The sequence below is a fragment of the Triticum urartu genome, chromosome 2, assembly GCF_003073215.2.
Source record: "Triticum urartu cultivar G1812 chromosome 2, Tu2.1, whole genome shotgun sequence".
NCBI classification, from domain to species: Eukaryota; Viridiplantae; Streptophyta; class Magnoliopsida; order Poales; family Poaceae; genus Triticum; species Triticum urartu.
In genome coordinates, this window is record NC_053023.1 from 26,451,175 (window position 1) to 26,471,393 (window position 20,219).

The following is a 20,219-nucleotide window of genomic DNA, read 5'->3' on the forward strand; positions in this document are numbered from 1 at the left end:
ACAGATCTTCAATCGAATTTTTCATTTAAGAGATATAAAGACGGAAAATCCAAAAAGATTCCTACATGCATGCATGAGGTGACATGGTGTGGTCTGTATGTTATAGGGCGTGTGGGCGGGTTTGGCTCACACCACACGTGTGGGCGTTAGCGTTATCCTTCTTTTAGTGTACGTGATTCGGAGATTTCTTTTTTCATTAATATTAGGGACGTGAGATCTGTTTCTTCCATCGAACATGATTCTGAGATCTGTTTTTTCATTTATGAGGCACGTGAGATCTTCTTTTTATGGCGATGAGATCTCTTCTTTTATCATACGTGATTGTTCCAAGTTTATTTTTCTAGAGCTGTGATCTTGATTCTGAGATTTGTTTATTCTTTTTTTTTATCATACGTGATTCAGAGATTTCTTTTTTAATTTATTAGGTACGTGATATCGTATGATGCATCCAATTAGTTAATATATAAGATATATAAGATTACTTTCTCCATCGCAAAATAAGTATCTTTAGTACAAGCATTAGACGAGACGCACACTGCTATAAATTGCTACGATCAAGCAACTCACACCAATTAAGATCCAAGAGAACGTTCCGATCGAACACCAAGGGACGAATTCACGCACGAAACCCAGAATACCGGCCAGCACTGTGCAGCAGCTCATGGAGATCACCAAGGTCGACCTTCGAGGGCTGGAGCCTGGCCGGCCAGGGTGGGACGAAGCCCGGGACGCGGTGACCGCGTCCATGGTGGCGCACGGCTGCGTTGTGGTGCATGTCCAGCACGTCGGGCTGGACGAGGACATCCGGCAGGCGCTGTTCGGCCGCGCCATGCCGGAGCTGTTCGCGCTCCCTGCGGAGGCCAAGCAACGCAACACCAACAATGACATGCAGTACGGAGGGTACATCGGGCAGATACCCGGCATGGCGTACGAGAGCTTGCGCATCAAGGATGTCACCGACGCCTGCCACATCAGCGACTTCGCCGGTCTGCTCTGGCCGCAGGGCAACCCCGCCTTCTGGTGAGAGAGCACATGGTTCTTCATCATCCGCTCTATACATATACAATATATTTTTGACATGCATGGATCCCAACATTGTTGTTGTTTCACTCCAGTGACACGGTTGGGGAGTTCGCCAAGAATGCTGTCAGCCTGGAGAAGACGGTGACGAGGATGGTCTTGGAAGGCCTCGGTGTCCGAGACGAACACACCCTCGACTCGCACCGCGACCAGCTCTGCTACAGCTTCAGGATGTCCTACTACGGCATCTGCCCGGAGGAGAACACGTCCAAGCTGAGCCTGCCGGAGCACCGTGACTACGGCATGACCACCATCATCGTGCAGCACGAGGTTGAGGGTCTGGAGGTGCAGCTCAAGGACGGAAGCTGGTTCGCCGTGCCTCCTGAGCCGGACACGGTCGTCATCCTCGCCGGCGAGCTACTCAACGTAAAGCCAAAGCCATATATATACCTCTCTTCCCCTCCCCGGCAGTGTACTGAATTGTTTAACCGTCTGGCTGCAGGTGGTGACCAACGGACGGGTGCGGGCCTGCCTCCACCGTGTCAGGACGCCGAGCAATCGGGAGCGCTTCTCCGTGGTGCTAGGTTGCATGCCCACCCAAGGCTCCACGGTGCGGGCGATGGAGCAGCTCGTCGACGAGGGCCACCCTCTGGTCTACCGTCCGTGCGATCCCTACGAGTACAGCGCCTTCCAGTACTCGGACGAAGGCCGCAAATCAGGCGACGCGCTCAAGGCTTTCTGCGGAGTAGCTAAAGATCTAGATGGACCAGCTGTGTGATGAATTCACCGATGAAGATATGACCGCGGAAGGAACTCTGCATGGAACATTTTTCCTTTATTTTCGCCTGTGCTTACATAGTTGAGCACGTACGCTCTCCTATGGGTTTATCTGTCGAATAATGTTTTCTTATCTTTTCAGTTTTGTTCAGACTTTTATCTTAGTTAAATATCTTCTTAATAATATTCAGGACTTGACTACAAATCTGACGTTAGACTTTTGACCATGGCAAATCGAACATTTTTATGTTATTTTATATTTACCGATGACGTCAAGTTTATACGAACAGTTCTTTTTCACTAGGCTTATCGCAACCACGAGGGCAACTTGGTCAATTTATTATCCCCAGGTTGCAACATGTAGCGGATCTAGAGAGGAGCCATGGAATAATTTGTACTATGTACTTAACACTATCATCTAGTAATACATAATGTTTTCGTAATCATGATTAGACATGAAAATCACCTCATGCAAGGTTCCAGCAACATAGTTTGGAATAATGGTCGAAATCAGAACATTCAAAGGATAAAATGGCAGGTTTTTAGAGAGTGATCGATGCTTGGGTTCAAAATGAGGACGAGGATGAGCTCTTGCAAAGCTCTAGTCCTCGAAGTCCACATGGGCACACAGTAAGGGCCTAGGTCAGGCTTTGTTACGACTTCCTATTGTCTAGCTTCATGTTGCATATTTCATTTAGCTCAATTTCCTAACATCTTAATTTAGCTCAAAAGTATGTGGATTCTTCAAAAGCAACATCTCCACTCTGTTTTTTCGCACGTTACAGCAAATGGTTATTACAACGGAATAAATTTACTCGGTATATCATGACGCTATGTCAATTCTCATGTGTGCTATGTTTATTACTGACTATACTGAAACCAAAGCCAACAACAACAACAGTCACACCCAAAACACCTCCTGCCCACGATCGTCTCCAACTATGGTTTCCCGCTTCCAACCGGTGCCGCCTCCAATCTGCCTCGTTGTCTGTGGCCTTAGGGCCATGGAGGCGTGGTGGATCATGGCCCTCGCCTGCGGGAGGGCTCCTGCTCCCTTTCTAGGTCTTTTTTTAGTTTTGACTAAGGTTTGTGTCCCAGCGACGACTCTCTGAAGATGGAATAAGTTTTTTCCCGCCTAGCCCCTGTCCCAGTGATGCGTCTAGCGTCATCGGAGGGCGTGTGGAGGTGTTTCTCCAGTGGATATTGCGGGATTTGGTCGATGTTTGTCTTTCATGGATCTGCTTCGGATCAGTCTTCTTTCATCTGCGTACTTGTTCTACAAGTTCGATCCTTCTTCTATACAATTCTCATCATTTGCGACGGTTGTCGTTCTGGTGCGCTGGTCCTTTGGTGCCTCAGCACGACGACTTCCCGACTGCCTAATACAATAAGGTTTGACCATCTTCGATAAGGGAGGAGCGATGGTGGCACTCCTTCAGCTGTAGTCGTCACTAACTGGTGTATGAACATGGATGTAATTCATTTTATTTCGGCCTGTAGGTGCCTGCTAGCAGAGAAGATCCGCGAGAAGATGTCGGACGAAGTGTGCACACTCCTCCATGATCTCGGTGAAGATGGCTTCCACCTGATCAGCTTCTTCCTCCCTTATCCCCTGATCCCATCCCACAAGTGACGTGACAGAGCGCGTGCTAAGCTAGGAGAAATATTCCGTGGCATAGTGAGATCACGTAAGAGCTCAGGCCGTGTCGGCGCCGACGTGCTACATATATAACTTCATAAGCGTTGCATGACTGAGGAAGAGATCACTGGGTTACTAATCGCCCTCTTGTTCCGTGGGCATCACGCCAGCTCAAGCACCACAACCTAGACGAGAGCCTGCTTACTCAGCCATGAACAGTACATGACAACCGCAATCAAAAAGCAGAAGAAACTCATTGGGAAACACGGAGAGCCCGTAGATTACATCACCTTGTCGAAGATGGGCACCTTGCATTGTTCCATCAAGGAGGCACTAAGGATGCACTCTGCATCACCTCTGCTAATCCGCCAGGCGAAGAAGAGCTTCACTCTGCGAACCAGAGAAGGCGAAAAATATGAGATCTCCGAAGGGCATACCTTGGCAAGCTTCACGGTGGTTGGCAACAATCTGTCGTACATCTATAGAGATCCGCATGTGTATGATCCATACACTACTAAGAAAAGGGCTATAGATGGAATTGACAGTAATGGCGCACCAGACATGTGGTGCGCCATTACTATATACTAATGGCGCACCATGTGTTGGTGCGTCATTAGTGTCCAAATACTAATGGCACACCACATCTACGGTGCGTCATTAGTAAAAAACTTTTTTTAAATTTTTTTCAAAACTATTAATGGCGCACCGTGGGAGTGGTGCGCCATTACTAGTTGAACTAGTAATGGCGCACGACTCCCACGGTGCGCCCTAATGGCGCACCACCCACGGTGCGCCATTACTAGTGCGCCATTAGTAACTTGGCCACCACTTCCACCGAATGCACCCCCCCTCCCTTGGACCGCCTTTTCAGTTTTTAAAAAAATAAACAAAAATGACGGAAATGTCAAAAAAATAAAAGAAAATAAGTTTCCCATGTGATATGTGGTCTAGTTGTTGTGAAAATTTACAAATATGAATTTCGACTTTATTTGCGAAATCTCTCGAGAATTTGTAAAATGGGCATAACTTTTGCGTACGAACTCGGATGAAAAAGTTTTTTTATATGAAAAATCATCTACTCGAAAAGTTACATCCGAATTCAAGCAGAAGCTTCTGTCGTACCCTTTACATGAGGATTCTTCCACGGAAGAACAACTCATATTCGCCTTGTCACAGGGCGCCGAGCACAACCTGATGACCTATGAGGCGTACGATATCAACGGCTACACATTCTACACCGAGGACAAGGACATGAAGAGCGATGGTTATCAGAACTCCAGGGTAACGATGGAATCCTACACCGGTAACGACAAGGACAGATACTACGGAAGGATCGAGGAGATCTGGGAGCTGAGCTACGCTGGAGAGAAGGTCCCGATGTTCCGTGTCAGATGGGCCAAGAGCGTCCTAAAAGAAGACCGGTATTTCACCACCATAGTTATACCCGAAGCCAAATCCAAGACCGCGGGCGCAAACGTCATCGCGAAAAAATGAGCCATGGGTACTGGCTTCCCAAGTGGACCAATGCTTCTTCATTACCGACCCGTCAAAGCCCAATCATGTTGTCGTGAGGAGAGGCAAAATGAAGATCATCGGAATGGATGGAGTAGCCAATGAGCAAGACTTCGACAAGTACGGCGACCCGAAGATCGAACATGACGACGATGATGAAGTAGCAACATACACCACAAGAAGAAGCAGGACCACCCTACCTAAAGGACGTCCGTTCCACAGAAGAACTCCATTTGCGAAAAAGAAGGGCAAGAAGATTATGAACAGATAGCTAGCTAAGATCGACTATATTTAAATCGTAGTCTTCATTTCTCGGTTGTATTTCATGGGCACTTTTTGATATCATGAATATTTTTAAATTTCACTCCCGCACCCTCCCCCGCTCCACCACCGCCGACGAGCAGCCCCCGCACCCTCCCCCGCTCCACCACCACCGACGAGCACCCCCCGCACCCTCCCCCGCTCCCCGGTGAGCTCCGCCTCCTCTCCCCTCTTCATTTTTTAAAAAATAATATAAAAAAGTGTAGACTACAATTGTTGTTAAACAACAATTATTACTGTTTTTAAAAAAATATTACTGTTTCATATTCATATTCATTTTCTAAAAAATTATACATGCAACAAAAAAAATTACTTATGGCGCACCTCTGGCTGGTGCGCCATTGCTATATATAAAAAAAAGATTACTAATGGCGCACCTCTGCCTGGTGCGCCATTGCTATGTAAAAAAAGATTACTAATGGCGCACCTCTGCCTGGTGCGCCATTGCTATGTAAAAAAAGATTACTAATGGCGCACCCCGGGGTGCGCCATTAGTAAGATTCCCCCTAGCTAATTCCCTCCCTCTCGCCAGATCCCCTTCTCCCTCTCCCTCGCCCCCCTAGCTAATTCCCCCCGCTGCCCCGACCCACGCCGCCGCCGCCCCCTCGCCTCCGTCTCCGTCGCCGCCCCACGCCGCTGCCGCCCCCGCGCCTCCGTCTCCGTCGCCACCCCCACGCCGCGCCGCCCCCGCGCCTCCGTCTCCGTCGCCGCCCCCACGCCGCCGCCGCCCCCGCGCCTCCGTCTCCGTCGCCGCCCCCGCGCCTCCTCGGACGCCCTCGGACGCCCGCCGATTTCCTCCGCCTCGGCCACCATCGCCACCGCTCGACGCCGAATTCGCGCCGCCTCGACTAGCTCCGGCTACCCCGAGTCGCCCTCGACCTCCCCAGTGAGCACCCGAGCCGCTTCCCCCTCTTCCCCCTCTTGATTTCCTTCTGATGTGTTCTAGGGTTAGGGGTTGGAGAATTTTGGACAAGAAAAGGGGTTGGAGAATTAAGTAGCTAGGGTTGGGGAATTAAGTAGCTAAGGAGATTATGTTTAGAGCATCAATGATGGGTGTTGATATACCTCTGGATAATTTTGATTTTATTCATGTTCTCAAGGAATTGGAATTATCCAGGGAACAAATTAGTAAGAAAACTGAACACTGTTTAGATATTCATGACTCGAATGGAAATGTCGCCTCCCTGTGTCTAAGTTGGCATGATACTGTAGTGGAAGAGGAGGAGAAATTTACTGTTGTTTCTAGAAGAGAGAAAAAGTCTCCTGCTAAGAGAAATGTCACTATTTCTTCTCTTACCTCCTCTTCTATACCTTGTACTAGAGGTCAGCAAAAGAATATCAGTTCTACTTTGCCCCCTAGTAGATCTGGATACTATTTCTGTTAGGAGATGGTGTTATATTAAGATGCATATATTGTTATGTTACGCAAATTGTATCATCTTGCCACTTAAGTCAGCCTTCCCTTTAAGCAGAAAATTCAGTTAGGAGTACTATTAGGAGCTACTGTCAAAAACTTGAGCTACTGTCAAAAAAATCAGTTAGGTACAGTTAGCATCATGTAAGAAAATGGCCATAATGTGCCCTGATAATGATGTATTTTGTCATAAAAATATATAGTGGACTGCCATGATAATGACATGCTGCTAGTAGTTACTTCCACCATGAGTTTCATTAACAGCAAGTCAGTTTTGTTTATAGTTGAAAGTAAGTGTGTGGTTTGAAAATCAAACAGAAATGTTTTCTTAACTCAGAAGCCTGTTACTGCACCTGTACTGCACATTACAAAGTCTCCTAGTACTTAACCCACCCAAGCTATGAGGCAAAAATTTCAGTTAACTGTTATGGACAATTGTCAATTTTCTGTAATGATGATGGAACATTATAAAGCATTGTACTCCAGTGTATATGAAGGATACAAAAAATTTAGCAACTTCTCTGATTTTATAAAGTTGTTCTTATATGGGTGAAACTTCACTTGTTTTTAGGCTAGTGCAGGGTGTTGCTTTATTCTGTCATCATTTGTAACTATGTCACAAATAAATTGTTCCTTCTTCTGTATTTGAAGTAATGACTGTTCATAAGCTGAGGCATGGATTAAGCTGTTTCTTTGCTGTACCATTATATCTGGATGATTTTTTGTTTGGTGACCTATTATATCTGGAATGGAAGCTCACATAAGTTGAGCTGATTTTTTTCCATATGAAAGCAGAGGACCATATGGTCTGTGGCTGGGTTTTGTCTCCGACCATTGTGTCGTGATGAATTTGCAGGTACCCCGAGAGGCCCTTGAGTTTGCCGGAATGTCGATTAACTTCCGTTCCGGCAAATTCGGGTACTCCATATGTCCTATTTTCAGCAAAGGTCATGCTGAAATTTTCCGTGAATTTTAGCATGACTTTGCTAAAAATAGGACATATGGGGTACTTGCGACTAATGCATGGGCCGGGTATCTTAGTACTTAGTTAAGTAGGATCAACTGCCCCGCCATTCTTGCTGCATTAAACCATAGGTGGCAATAGAGCCAAGTGATTAGGCCCAACTTAGAATTCTCCTTAGCATCGATAAACCCTAGATGATAAACCCAACATAGGTGGCAATAGAGCCAAGTGATTAGTGCCAAGTGATTAGGCCCAACCTAGGGTGCCTCGGCATCGATAAACCCTAAATGATGAAAACTTAACTTGGCTTCTATAGGGTGCCTCGGTGTCGATGAGAACCTAAATGATGTACTCTTAGGCTTTTAGGGTGCCTCGGCATCGACAAAACCTAAATGATGAAAGCTTAGGCTTTTAGGGTGCCTGACGTCGACAAATCCTAAATGATAAAACCTTGGCTTTTAGGGTGCCTCGGTGTCGATAAGAACCTAAATGATGAAAGCTTAGGCTTTTAGGGTGCCTCAGCGTCGACAAACCCTAAATGATAAAAGCTTAGCTTTTAGGATGCCTCGGTGTCGACAAACCCTAAATGATGTAGTTTTGAATTATGAACGTAGGATATGTCGTCATCATCATCGGACGACGAAAGTCTCCCGGCGGAGTGCGACTGGTGCCACGACGATCGAGGTCTGTGCGACATGCCTCACCTGGACGATGATCGGCGCTTCAGCATTAAGCTCGAGGAGACCTTCGAAGTTGAAACGGTACACAACGACGACAAGTGTTATTTTCATAATTAAGCATGACTTCAACTATTTCAACGTGTAATTTTCATCTTTTACAATTCGAGTATAGCTTATCCCATGCCATGCAAGACGCTATGTCTTGGAGAGGATGGATTTTGAAGACCATGAAATTTCTGAAACAAAGAAAATTCACCTAAGGACTCATCACGATGTGGACTTTGAAGTAAATCTATATAATTCTGAGAGCGTAACCCATTTTGGTTGCAAAAATTGGGAAGCATTTTGCAAGATGTATGGTTTTGATGAGGGTATGCTTATCACCATGGATCTTGGTAATCCTGACATCAACCAAGACAATATGGACATTTGGGTCCTTGTTGATACGCCTCCAGTTCTACCGCTATGTGAGTTTCTCAAACATAGTTATTAGCTAATTTATATTGTTTATTTCAAAATAGTTGACAGCTTATTTCCATTGACAGCTTATTTTTATTGTTCAAAGAATGTGCGGGAGATGGTAGACAAAACCCACTACACCGATGGCTCTGAATTAACAACTTACAAGGAGAAAAATCATCTGGTCGGATTTTGTACTGACATTGAGAATTACATATCCACAATCAAACTCCTCAACATTATGGTAAATACGTGCCACTAGTGCATGTGTTCAACTACGGTAACTACCATGGAGATACCCTGGTAAGATTTTTACTATTACGACATCCGTGCATCTTTTGCATACTTCTAAAACTAGTACATCATTGCTAACTATGAAGTTATTACTATGTTTTTCAACAGATAATCCCAGAGAATTGTGTGCCTCATATGATGTATCAGAAAGGTAGTCTTAATGTTTTGAACATACAGCCAGGTCGTCCTACGAATCTCAACTGTCCATACGAGATTTCTAAAAGAAGTGGAGACATGAAAATCAAAGGATGGAAAAAATGTATGGACAGTCGTAAGGAGCTTCTTGGAAGCAAAAGGAAGCGAAGCGCAAGAATTGGAGACAGGATGTTCTCCATTCTCCATAATGGAGAGTCAGGGTCTATATTGTTTTATGCTATTTTAGCTTAAATAGGGTATTTAGGTCCTGCCTAATACTGATGATCATGTGCTAAGAACAATTAAGTAGGGTTGGTTCGATGACTATCAAGATGATGATCGTATGACTTGTTATGAATAACGAGTAGAAGTTGTATGATGATGATTAGTAGGACTTGTTAGGATTAGTATTACTTCCGACAAACTCGATACTCGCGGTCTCGAGACTTGTAATGTTTTATCTTTGTTCGGTCTTTTGAATTCGGAGACTAATATGATGAATTGTATTCGGAGACTAATCTTCTATTGTATTCGATGAATCTGCTGTTGCTGTGTGCTACTGTCTATATTCTGTCAAATAATATATTTTGTAACCTGTGCAAAAATCAGAAAAGTAAAAAAACAAATATTCATACTAATGGCGCATCACCACAAGGTGCGCCATTAGTATGCCAAAGGATACTAATGGCGCATCAAGACAGAGTGCGCCATTAGTATGCCAAGTATACTAATGGCGCATCTATCCGCAGTGCGCCATTAGTGTGCCAAAGCACATGGTTAAATATGGCCCCTGGGAGGCATACTAATGGCGCATGGTGTTATATACAAATGACGCATTGGGTGGTGCGCCATTAGTAAAAAAATACTAGTGGCGTGATACTAATGGCGCAATAGTGATGCGCCATTAGTAGGCAAAACTGGTGCACCATTAGTATGCCTTTTCCTAATAGTGATATCGGTTTAGCCCCGGGAGAGAGGAGGACAGAGTTGGCGGCAAGTTATCGCACACGTCGTTTAGTAGTGGGAGACATGCCTGCTTGGGAGCGGATTTTGCTTACATGCAAATCAAGGTGATATGGAGCTATTTGCTTAGGATCTTTGAGCTCACATTGGTTTCTCCATTCCCAGAGGATGAATGGGAGAAATTTGTTCCTGGTCCTAGAGGGAAAGTGATGGTTAGTAACTAAAAAAGGCTTTCGTCCCGCTTTATATATAAAGCATCGACCCTCGTACAACTGAACCATACAACACATCACCCAAACACACACACACACACACACACACACACAAAGCAAGATACAAAGGTGCTGGAGATCAGCTAAGCCAACTCGAAGCGGACAACGGATGTACAACAAGCATCACTACGAAGGTGAGGGAGCCCTCCACCGAGAACAAGCCACCGTGAAGAACATAGCTGACTGTCAACGAACCGCAAGCTCCAAGGTAGTGCCTTCAGAAAGGGCACGACACCAGAGCCCCGACACCACCCGATCCGGAGGTCAAGAATTTCATCCGGAGAACCACGGAGAATCAGGAGAGACCGCGACGGAGCTTACAGGAAGGGGACGACGCCCGCGGACGCCGCCACTGTCGGTCTGACCGTGGTCAAACAAGGATTTCACCCCGATATACCTCTCCATCTCCGATCACCACGGGTCGCCGAGCCCGAGCCACCCCACCGCCCACGCGACCAAGGTTGCCAGTCCGCACCCGAGCTGCGAGCTCCGCTCATGAACACCGCGACTCCCACCACAGAGCCGCCGCCCTGCCACCTGACACCCCCAACGACCGCCCAAAGGAACGAATCACCACCACCAGTAGACCCCCGCCATCGTTGGAGCCGCCAACACATCGACAAATGAAGCCGGAGGCAACTAGGCCAGGGAAAAGAGGAGGGGCGGAGCGGTGCGAGACCTCGACCGGCACACCCCCGGTCCCCGGGTCGGTGACGGGTGGGTAGACCACCCATCCCTCTAGCCAGCCTCCTCACGTTGCCCCTGCAACGCCCCACCCCTGCCTCTAGGTAAGATCAGCGAGGAGCCCGCCGGACAACCGGCCGACGATGAGGACGCCGCGAACGATCAGATCCGTCCCTGAGACGACCACAGGAGGCGCCATGTCGGGCCTTGCACACCGGCCACCGACAGCCATGCGAGCCACAACAGATGCACCGCGCCCCGCCAGTGAGAGGCCCGTGCCGTCCAAGGCCGGCGACCGCGGATCTGGCCACGCCAGACCCAGTCGCCGCCCCAGCCTAGGACGTGCGGACGCCTGCGAAGCCTACCACGCCGCCGCCACGTGCTTGTGAACCCACGGGCAGAGCTCGCTGCCGCGCCCCTCGCCAGCACGACGCAATGCCCGCCGCCGCCGCAGGGCGAAAGGATGAAGAGCCCCGCCGGCGACGCCCGCGGGCTTTGCCTGGCGGCGGCGAGGAGGGGAGGCAGTTACCCCCGGGGGGGGGGGGGGGGGGGGGGGGGTTCCCCCCCCCCCCCCCCCGGTCGCTCGCGGGAGTGACATGGGAGGGGGAGGGAGGGTAGATCAAGTGATGGTTAGTTACGAGAGACGACCGCTGGTTAGCCCCTAGTTTAAATTTAGTAAATTGCCTTTATCGTGTGGGTGCAACAGGTTTAATTTATGTTCCAAAGTGAGTATGAACTCTGTGTGTATGTGTGTATGGGGGAATCAAATAATTGCGAGGTCAAAAATAAAGAACTACTATTTGTAGATTGTACCTGTTATGTATGACCAGGGCAAACATATTTGCCTGCTTTCATTTATGCAACAAGTTACATTCACAGTGTAGGCAAGAAAATATCACTGACCTCTCGCTCTCAGGTTTCAATCATAGACTGTCTATGAACAGGACGAAACCTATAAACGCAGACAACAGTGATGCTTGGGTAGATGACCAAGAAAAGGATTCACTGCACAAATGCCATCTCCAGTTCATTAAGTTAGACCTCTGACTAGCTTTTTCAAACATGTAAAATTGTCGAGAAGCAACTGTTTTGTTCAACGACACACTCAAACAAACAGGCCTCCAAATATTTCATCGTAATGTAAATATTTCATCATAAATATGTATGTTGGAATTTCCTTTTCAAGGCCACACAACGAGCACTGTGATAGTGTAGATGTTAATCCTACTAATTGTGTTGCACTCAAAGAGTAGCACGAGATTGTTGTGCACTTGTGCTTGACACTGTTCCATTCTGATAGATGAGGCCTCATAGCATTACATGCAGATGTAGACCAAATGCTCAATAAAGAGTGCACAGAAGGAAAACAAGTTTTGCTGAAGATTAACACTAATTTTGATGCAGTGAGAATCTCAAACTTGCAAAAAAAAAAGCGCTCATCCGATCGATGGCTAAAATCAGCTGCAACCTGATAAATAAAACTTCAAGACTAAACTAATCATTTACAGGTTCAGTTTTGGTTGGGCTGATCTACTAAAACTAGCGCATCATTCATAAAACTTGAGAATCAACCTAACCATTCTAGCTAGATACATCTCATATGAGCTGACTATCCGTTAATAATGTTAGCACGTGATTTAACAGAAACCGACACATATATAGGTTAGAGAAAACAATCCAGTACCGATGTAGAAACTCAACCTATATATGATGATGATGATGATGATGAGCAACTCATGCATTGGGAACTTTTTTTGTACTCTCCAACAGATCCACTATGAGAGATGGGTCAGTCACTTTGAGATTCTTATAGCCTTGGGTTTCCACCACAGCATCCATGGCATTTGAACAAGCGATGTACTCAAGGCAAGCATCTTTAAGCTTGTCGCAGCTATGCTGGTCAGCCAAAGCCCATGTGGTTACCATGGTGTCGACGTTCAGATTCTGGCAAAGGATACTTTTGAAAACCAGCTTGAGCCTCTCCATGGCATATCTGTCTGCAGCCACCAGTAAATGCCGGATCATCTCAGTATTCTTATCACCTTCAGGCAAAGTATCGGTATATATGAAATGGAGAAGGGCACTGAAAACATCAGGTTGCATGTCTTTGATGGTAACGCGTCGCAGCGTCCTCGCCTCCTTCATCGACCCAAAGAGCTCCGCTTTGAAGACAGGTGACCTGGCGGCGAGTATGGACCTGTGAGCTCCTATGGCCTTTCTTCGAACACAGAAAGTGACATCGTATCCCTCGTCGTCTTCCAAAAGCTTGCCGAGATGCTCGGTGATATCGGAGGGTGGCACTGGCACCTCGATTTTGGGGAACAGTTTGGATTCAGTCACGCGCAGCTCTTTGATGACAGTGACAATGCACTCGATCGTGAGGCGGTCGTTCAAAAGGAAAGCGGACTCAACATCTTTTTCTTTTTGAATTCATTGGTCCGGGGAAAAAACCTAGTGTCGTCAGCTGGGTTGAACGTCCTCAGCTCTGTCTTGTGCACCGAAGACGGCTGCCCGGTGCGCTGATCGAGTAACCTCAGGTCGCAGGACACCCGCACCTTGACGCCCGTGCTCATGAGCTCGAGATAAACCGTGTGAAATCCTTGTCGAGCACCTCTTTGCTGAACCCATCTGGGTAGAAGCGGATGGACCAGTCGTAGCCGCCGGCGGAGAAAGTACCGGACCTGATGAACTTCTCGTTGCCCATGCCCCTGTATTTGTTGTAACCGTAGATGTCGAACACGTGGGTGACTTGCGGCGTCTCCGGAGTGCACATCGACATCGACTTAGATTGCTCCATGGCGCGACTACGAGGAATCAACGGCGACGGCGACGGCGTGCCCTAGATTGGCACTAACCGATCTGATGGTTTGGAAGAAAAGGACGTTACTTCTCAGGGGGGACGAAGAGGGGAGAGCAAAGGACGTGGTGAAGAGGGGAGATGGCGGCGGCGGTGGTGAAGAGGAGATGAAGCCGATTCAGCTTCCTTTTTCTTTGGAGTGGAGGATGGGCCTGGATTCGCTTGTCTGCTGGGTATCAAATCCTCGCGCGTCCTGGGCCTTTTTTTCTTTCTTTCCATTTTTTCTCCCTATTGTTCTTTCCTTTTTATTATGTTTTTCGTTTATTTATACATTTTGCAATTACTCTTGGCCTCCGTCTTTGGCACACGAGGCGGGACAGCCGCCGGCAAATCCATATGGGTGTCAGTTTGATCACATCTGCCTGCTAGCTACTGCGATTCCCGGTTTGTTTGGGTCTGTTTTGTTAGAGTATTATGGGCATATCTTTGTATTCGGTAACATATGATTCGTAGTCATCTTCCGCCTTATTCTAGAAGAGGTTTCTTGCCCTCCAAGCCTTGTAGTACTCTATATGAATCGTTTGAGAGGCTCAATACAACACGCACCGAATTACGTCAATTCCCTCCCCTCTATTTCTCTCACATGTTTTAGCAAAAAGACGCGAGATCGATCGACTTGGTTGTTGTGATTTCGATCAGGAGAATCAATAGTCCCGAATGAGCTCCTTAAAATCCGGACAGTTTCCAAACTGCTGGGATGTATGTGTGTTTCGGCTTCACTGAAATGGAGCGCCGCTAATTATACCAATTATAAATTCGTGCCCATTCCAAATCAAAGAAACTCTTATTAAACACTTAGGACATGTAAAATGGTGCTTTTTTTGCGAGAAAATTTCTGATCTATTCATATTCGAGTGAATTCTGGTTTTTACCCTCTATTTTGATGTTTTTGACACTAATTACCCTATTTAGCAGGATTTCATCCATTTTACCCCATTTAGCAAAAGTTTTGCCACAATTTACTCATTTTAAAATTTTGCGAGCATTCTGATGAGCAGGTCCCAATTGTTAGGTCCACCTAGTATGCCCCATCAACAGTTTTTACCTACCTATTTTTCTCCACGTTGAACCAGTCCTCGCAGCTTCGCTCGACTGGGCTGGCCTGATATGATCGCCAGAGCAGGTCACTCGCGTCCAACGCATAAGGCGTAAGTTGGGCCGCACCACTCTGGCCTCCAATATTCATAGCACACATTGTTCGCCTTCCTTCGAATCACACACACGCTGCAAACAAAGAAAAAAAAGGATTTCAACAATATTCAAAATGGTGAAAAAACTTTAAATCAATGTACGTCAGTTATAGATGGGTGATATGTATACACATGATCTTCTAATAAGCATTTTAATTCTGTCTGAATCAAACGCCTCACCGGCCAATGCATGAGTCAGGAAAACTTCATAATACACATATGATGGAGATGGTCAAAATCATGTGGAATGGGGTACGACGTGAGGGCTTGCTTGTTCACCAACCTCGCTGATTTGTTGGACGAGCGGCTCCCATAGATCTGCAACCGAGCACAACCTGATGGGGGCATGTACATGGACGCGCCCACGCCGACGTCGGCGAGCTTGATGGAGCCGGATTACATGGGGTCATTTCTTGCCTTGATGTCGCGCCCAGACATCGGCGAGATTGACGGAGCCGGATTCCACGGGGTCATTTCTTGCCTTGATGTCACGACCATATATAACGCCGCTCGAGGAGGTATGAAATCACGCCGCCGCCGTTGCCTGACAATCCCTAACCATAAGTTCGAGCGAGCCTGACGGGTACGTGTGGGCAGAAGCCTGGACGGGCGATGCAATCTATTAGGTGTGAGTAAGGAGCGTGGTCGACTCAGGCATTATGCGTTGGACGAGACGCAAGTGACCTCCATCGGGCCGGTCCGGTCGGGAGAAGCCGTGAGGACTGGTTCACGAGAGAGAAAAATAAGCAGGAAAAACCATCGATGTGGCATGCCAGCTAGACTTCACAATTGGGACCTGTCTGCCAGAACACTCATGAAATTTTAAACAGGGTAAATCGTGGCAGATCTTTTGTTAAATGGGGTAAAATGGATGAAATTTCGCTAAATGGGGTAAGTAGTGTCAAAAATGTCAAAATAGGGGGTAAAAACCGGAATTCACTCTTCATATTCAAACATGGCACAGTAGTAGAAAAAGGGCCTATTGTCCCGGTTAGTAAGGGCCTTTTGTCCCGGTTCCTGAACCGGGACTAAAGGGTCGGTACTAATGCCCTGTCCCTTTAGTCCCGGTTCAATCCAGAACCGGGACAGATGGGCCTCCACGTGGCCTGTGCGCGGAGCCCAAGCAGGAGGGCCTTTGGTCCCGGTTGGTGGCACCAACCGGGACCAATAGGTATCCACGCGTCAGCATTTCTGTGGCTGGGGTTTTTGTTTTTTTTGAAGGGGGGGGGGGTGGGGGGTTTTGGGGGGTTAATTTAGGTGTTTCATATATTGTGTTAGCTAGCTATAATTAATAGAGAGAAATGTCCTCTCTTATGTCCGTGCTTGGTCGACGCTACGTACTATACATACGTATAGAGAGGACTAGACACGCTAGCTAGCTAGTAAGCAAACGAAGAAAACAGAAGATCGTCATGAACATATATGCATACAAAGAGAAGTGGTATCGACCACCTCTCCTTCTCCGAGAGATTGGTCGAACAACAAGTTCTCGTATATCTATCCGACAGTACCGGCTACATATATACAATAATTATATCTTACAAATATAATCTTCTAACATACGGACGCATGGTCCACATAGTATTCTCTGTCTTCAGCGATCACGTGGTCAAGAAAGAATGCCGTCAATTCCTCTTTAATTGCTCGCATGCGAGCTGGTGCTAGGAGTTCATCCCGCTTCCGAAACATCTAATTTGAAGAAGGGGGTGAATACATATATATATGAATGAATGAAACTCAACATAAATGATGGTAATAAAATAAAATTGTGAATGTTGTTATTTACGCACTTCATATTGTTCGCCAGAGTAGCCCCGCTCACAGGTCGTGTGGCGGATGGACTCGCAAACGTAGTATCCACAGAAATCATTATCTTGTTCCTGCCACAACCACTTTACAAGAAATAGAGGTCAATCAAACTGATAAGCAAGAATGCCAAATGGTATTGATGAAACTAGCGCTTGAATCAATAGGAGATGCGCAGAACATGCTACTATAGTACTTACTTTCGGGTGTCTAAATTGCAGCTTCTTCGGAAGTCCCAGAGCTTTTTTGGTGAATTTTTTCCAAACCCTGCCAGACAAAGAAAACAATTACTTGATATATCAGGAAATGAACAAAGTTGCTGATATGGTGGATAATGATCGATTTAACTTACTTCTCGAGCATTTGAGTCATGTCCGCATAGTCCTGGGGATCTTTTCGTCTTGAGTCTAAGACGGTTACTAGTCCCTACTCAAGCTTAATCTCTAGGAGAATATAGTGGAAACTGCACACGCATGCATAACTCATCAATTACATTACTATAACCTTGACTAATATATAAGGGAAACCGAATATGCACAAGACAGTAACACTCACTTGAAGTTGTAAGGAAAGAGTATTATATCTTTGTTTTCATTTATTACCAACAATCGTAGCAAGTTGGCATCGGTATCTGTGGCATGAAATTTAACCTGAGTTGCATCTATGAGATTTGTGTTAATGATCCCAATATCACCGATTTGTCTTTTCTTCAATTCGGCGATCTTCAATCTGCATAATATAGTGAGGATAATTATAAATACATGCAATGAAAGAGCTGAGCTATATAGAGAGACTTTATGACAGAAGTAGTACTACTTACACACATTAGCAGGTAACCGTTGCTTTGTCGAGGGACAATTGATTGAAAAACTGAAAGAACTCCTCAAATGGAACTGGCCTTTGGTCCCGGTTCAAGCCACCAACCGGGACCAATGGTGGTGGGCCAAGAGCGAGGCCATTGGTCCCGATTCGTCCCACCAACTGGGACCAAAAGGTCCAGACGAACCGGGACCAATGGCCCACGTGGCCCGGCCGGCCCCCTGGGCTCACGAACTGGGTCCAATGCCCCCATGGGTCCCGGTTCTAGACTGAAGCGGGACTAATGGGCTGACCCAGCCTGGACCGTTGCCCCCTTTTCTACTAGTGGCAGTACAACGAATACTAGAAATAATAGAAATTACAACCAGATCCGTAGACCACCTAGCAAGGACTACAAGCACTGAAGCTATTTTAGGTGTGCCAAATGCTGAGTTGGAGGAGAAAAGTTTTGGTTACAATGCAAGCAAGCATAGCTAAAAAAGTAATTAATAGAGTACATGATGTTGAGTTCCTCCGACTGTTTCAAATTTGTTTTAATCGATTGTTGCACCACTCTTGAGACTATATCAATCAGCGTCACCGTCATTTACCTTGAGCTTCTTCCTCTGTTCATCATCTTCAGCCTCCTCCTCCTCCTGGCAACTCCTCTTCGGACTCGACACCTGTGGCAACTCACCCAACACCTCTTCACGCCCTTCTTTCGCCTTATCAAGAAGAGTCTTGAGCTCACCCAACACACTAGCTTATGAGTGTACCCACTATATGCAGAATAAAAGGAAGGGGAAGGATGGCTATGCGGCGGTAAAGCTTGACATGAGCAAAGCGTATGATCGGGTTGAGTGGGTGTTTTTAGAGAAAATGATGTATAAATTGGGTTTCAAGGAAAAGTGGATTGACAGAATCATGTTATGTGTGAAGTCTGTCTCCTACAAAATTAAGGTTAATGGTGAATGCACAGATACAATCATACCACAGAGAGGACTGAGACAAGGCGACCCCCTCTCCCCCTATCTCTTCCTTTTATGTGCTGAAGGGTTCTCCTCCTTGTTGAATGCAGCCGAGGTTGATGGATCAATAAGAGGCATTCAGATTTGCAATGCAGCCCCGAGGTTCAACCATTTACTTTTTGCAGATGACTCCCTAGTACTCATTAAAGCTTCGCGAGAGAGTGCTACGTCGCTGCAAAACATGCTACAGCTATATTAGGTGTGCTCGGGACAAGTTGTGAACTATGATAAGTCGTCGGTGATGTTTCGTAAGAACACAAGGCAGCTACAAAAGAATGAAGTTCTGAATGCTTTGCATATTCGGGCTGAAGCAATAACAGAAAGATACATGGGTCTTCATGCTTATGTTGCCCAAGCAAGAGAGCAAGTTTTTGAATACTTGAAAGAGAGGATTTGGCAGAAAATTCAGGGCTGGCAGGAAAGATTATTGTCAAAGATGGGGAAGGATGTAGTCATCAAAGCTTGCGCATAGGCGATCCCAACGTTTGCTATGTCTTGCTTTGACCTTACCAAGACGCTCTGTGAAGAGATTAGCATGATGATATATCGGTTCTGGTGGGCAAAGAAGGAGAAAGAGAACACTATGCATTGGTTGAGCTAGGAGTTATTGACAAAGGCTAAAAAGGATGGTGGGATGGGGTTCAGGGACATATACGGGCTTAACATCGCAATGCTCGCTAGGCAAGCATGGCGAATGCTGACGGTACCAGATTCGTTATGTGCCCGGGTTTTGAAAGCCATATACTTCCCACACACATCCATTTTGAATGCTGAACCACATGCTGGGATATCCTATACTTGGCACAGTATCTCGAAGGGAGTGGCACTCCTAAAAGAGGGGTTGGTTTATAGAGTTGGGGACGGCACATCTATCAAGATCCAGACGGACCCATGGCTTTCCCGAGATGGAATTAGGACTCCAACTACACCGAGAGGAGGATGCTTACTTACTAGAGTATGTGAACTGGTGGATCGGAACACTCAGAGCTGGGATGAAAGGCTTGTCAAGGACATCTTTAAGGAGGAAGAAGCTAGAATCATACTTGCTACTCCTGTACGAGATGGCCATGAGGATTTTTGGGCATGGTACCATGATAGCAAGGGGATTTTCTCAGTCAAGTCAGCCTATATGTTGTATGTCATGGCCAGGGACGCGGGTCTACCAAACTGCTCAAACCCCCAACCGAACAGATGGGAATGGAAGGAGATATGGAGCCTGCCATGCCAACCAAAGATACAACATTTCTTCTGGCGCCTCACCCACAACAGTCTACCCGTGAAGCTCAGCATGAAGCGGAGTGGGATTGAGTGCGATACCTTGTGTGTGTGCTGCAAGAGACTGGATGAAGATGGGGCGCATCTGTTTTTGAAATGCAGACTTGTGAAAAAAGTGTGGCGCTCTTTGC

At 46.6% G+C, this 20,219-nt stretch overlaps 1 protein-coding gene and 1 pseudogene across 1 annotated transcript; one reads left to right on the top strand and one right to left on the bottom strand.

Moving 5' to 3' along the window:
- Positions 1-554: 554 nt before the first annotated feature.
- Positions 555-2,002, top strand: LOC125540791 (probable 2-oxoglutarate-dependent dioxygenase AOP1). Its single transcript, XM_048704350.1, has 3 exons — positions 555-1,020; positions 1,116-1,446; positions 1,523-2,002. The coding sequence occupies exons 1-3, from the start codon at positions 662-664 to the stop codon at positions 1,796-1,798; spliced, it is 966 nt and encodes a 321-aa protein (XP_048560307.1). The 5' UTR covers positions 555-661; the 3' UTR covers positions 1,799-2,002.
- Positions 2,003-12,868: 10,866 nt separating this feature from the next.
- Positions 12,869-13,931, bottom strand: LOC125540792 (annotated as a pseudogene).
- Between the last annotated feature and the right edge of the window lie 6,288 nt (positions 13,932-20,219).

What these genes read in the sequence shown, in the direction of transcription:
- LOC125540791 (XM_048704350.1), top strand. Translation starts at nt 662, where the DNA reads ATGGAGATCACCAAGGTCGACCTTCGAGGGCTGGAGCCTGGCCGGCCA. An exon ending in CAGGGCAACCCCGCCTTCTG is followed by an intron (nt 1,021 to 1,115) that starts GTGAGAGAGCAC and finishes GTTTCACTCCAG; the next exon opens with TGACACGGTTGGGGAGTTCG. An exon ending in TCGCCGGCGAGCTACTCAAC is followed by an intron (nt 1,447 to 1,522) that starts GTAAAGCCAAAG and finishes GTCTGGCTGCAG; the next exon opens with GTGGTGACCAACGGACGGGT.